Raw genomic sequence first — 1,919 nt, forward strand, 5'->3', positions numbered from 1 at the left:
GTCGGCCGCACCGCCTCCCCCATGGGCCGCGTCATCCTCATCAACACCCCCATCGAAGGTGCGTGGGGGAGTCCCAGCCTTCCGCCTACACATGTGGCTGGGGGCCCCCCAGTTCTGGGGGTAGGGAGAGCTGTCCTGGGACTTGGGACATCCCCTGCCCTTGTTGCTGGCACCCAGCGCCAGTGACACATCCCGTGTCCCATCCCCGCAGCCACCAGTAATGAGAGCGACATCATCAACGCCATCACGGTGGAGAAGAGCATGGATGGCAAGCTGGGCTTCAGTGTCCGCGGCGGCTCCGAGCACGGGCTGGGCATCTTTGTCAGCAAGGTGGAGGAGGGCAGTGCTGCCGGTAAGTGGGACAGGGCAAGGGACACAGGTGGGGACAGGCATGTGCAAGCAAGACCCTCTCAGGAACCTCCCAGTGGCACGGTGCCCCAGTGGTGATGCAGCACTTCATGGTCACGGCGTTTTCAGGCTGTCCATGGAGAAAGGCTGGGGATGGGACTGGGCAGCCCTGCGCCGATGGCTCTGAGCTCCAGCCAGGCCATCCCCAAACCACAGCGACGTAACAACCCTCTGTGTCTACCACGGCGCAGATGTTGGGCATCCCCATCTCCCGTGGGGTTCGGATCCGCCTGGGGACACATTTAGGGAGGAGATGGGGCACCAGGCAAGGGCATCAGTGCCAGGTCAGGTGCCCACCTGAGCTGCGTGCCCCTCGCAGAGCAGGCTGGGCTGTGCGTTGGTGACAAGATCACGGAGGTGAACAGCGTGAGCCTGGAGAACATCACCATGAGCAGTGCCGTCAAGGTCCTCACTGGCAACAACCGCCTCCGCATGGTGGTTCGGCGGATGGGCCGTGTGCCAGGCATCAAATTCTCCAAGGAGAAGACAGCATGGTGAGAAAGGCTTCCCCCATGCTGGCATCCCAAAGCCCAGCTCCATGGTGCGGAGGCTGGGGGACCCTCAGACTGGGGGGTGGCAAAGAGCAAAGGTGGTGAGAGCCCAAGGTGGGGCACAGGATGGGACAGGAAGGTCTGGAGCAGGAAGAGTGGGTGCAAACCCCATCCTCACCATGCCCCATCACCAGGGATGGTGGGTGACACCAATGTCCCCATCCCACTGGAGGATGAAAGCTGGCCCTCCGAGCCTCCTCCTAACCCTGTGCCTGTGTCCCAGGGTGGACGTGGTGAACAGGCGCCTGGTGGTGGAGAAAAGTGGCTCAACGCCATCGGAGAGTGGCTCTGAGGACGGGCTGCGGCGCATCGTCCACCTCTACACCACCTCTGATGACTACTGCCTGGGCTTCAACATCCGCGGCGGCAGGGAGTTTGGCCTCGGCATCTACGTCTCCAAGTACGGCTGCGCTGGGGGGGATGGGCAGGACATGGCACCCCCACCTCTGCTGCGCCCACACTGGGGGTTCAGCCCCCCTTCCCTGGCTGAGTCCCCCACCCTCATAAGGCTGTGGGCATCACTGCCGTGGGTGCTGGGGCACAGGGCTGCCCAGGCAGAGGTGTGGGGCAGAAGCAGGGCTCTGGGAAGGGCTCAGCCCCATCCTGCCCCCCTTTCTGCCCTAGGGTGGACCCTGGGGGGCTGGCGGAGCAGAACGGCATCCAGGTGGGAGACCAAGTCCTTGCAGCCAACGGAGTCAAGTTTGAAGACATAAGCCATAGCAAGGCAGTGGAGGTGCTCAAGGGGCAGACCCACATCATGCTGACCATCAAGGTACCCGCGCCCGGCCCCACGGGACCCCAGGGCGAGGCGGGGAGTCGGTGTGTCCCCATGCTGGCGCTGCCCCAGCTCAGCCTGGCGCCTATGGGGCTGGTTTGGCTGCCAGCTGGTTGGGTTTCAGGCAGGTGGGAGGGGGGATGTATTATTCATGGCTGGCACGGGATCGGGTTCTCCCGGGGCGG

At 63.9% G+C, this 1,919-nt stretch overlaps 1 protein-coding gene across 1 annotated transcript; it reads left to right on the forward strand.

Moving 5' to 3' along the window:
- Positions 1-3: 3 nt before the first annotated feature.
- On the forward strand, positions 4-1,731 carry PDZD7 (PDZ domain containing 7; the record flags this gene model as incomplete). The annotated part of the gene is made up of 5 exons (XM_010077222.1): positions 4-58; positions 212-352; positions 728-902; positions 1,183-1,359; positions 1,584-1,731. Coding segments are annotated over 5 exons (696 nt in total), but the record flags the coding sequence as incomplete, so codon positions are not given.
- Between the last annotated feature and the right edge of the window lie 188 nt (positions 1,732-1,919).

The sequence above is a fragment of the Pterocles gutturalis genome, unplaced genomic scaffold (assembly GCF_000699245.1).
Source record: "Pterocles gutturalis isolate BGI_N339 unplaced genomic scaffold, ASM69924v1 scaffold29933, whole genome shotgun sequence".
In the NCBI taxonomy this organism is placed as follows: Eukaryota; Metazoa; Chordata; class Aves; order Pterocliformes; family Pteroclidae; genus Pterocles; species Pterocles gutturalis.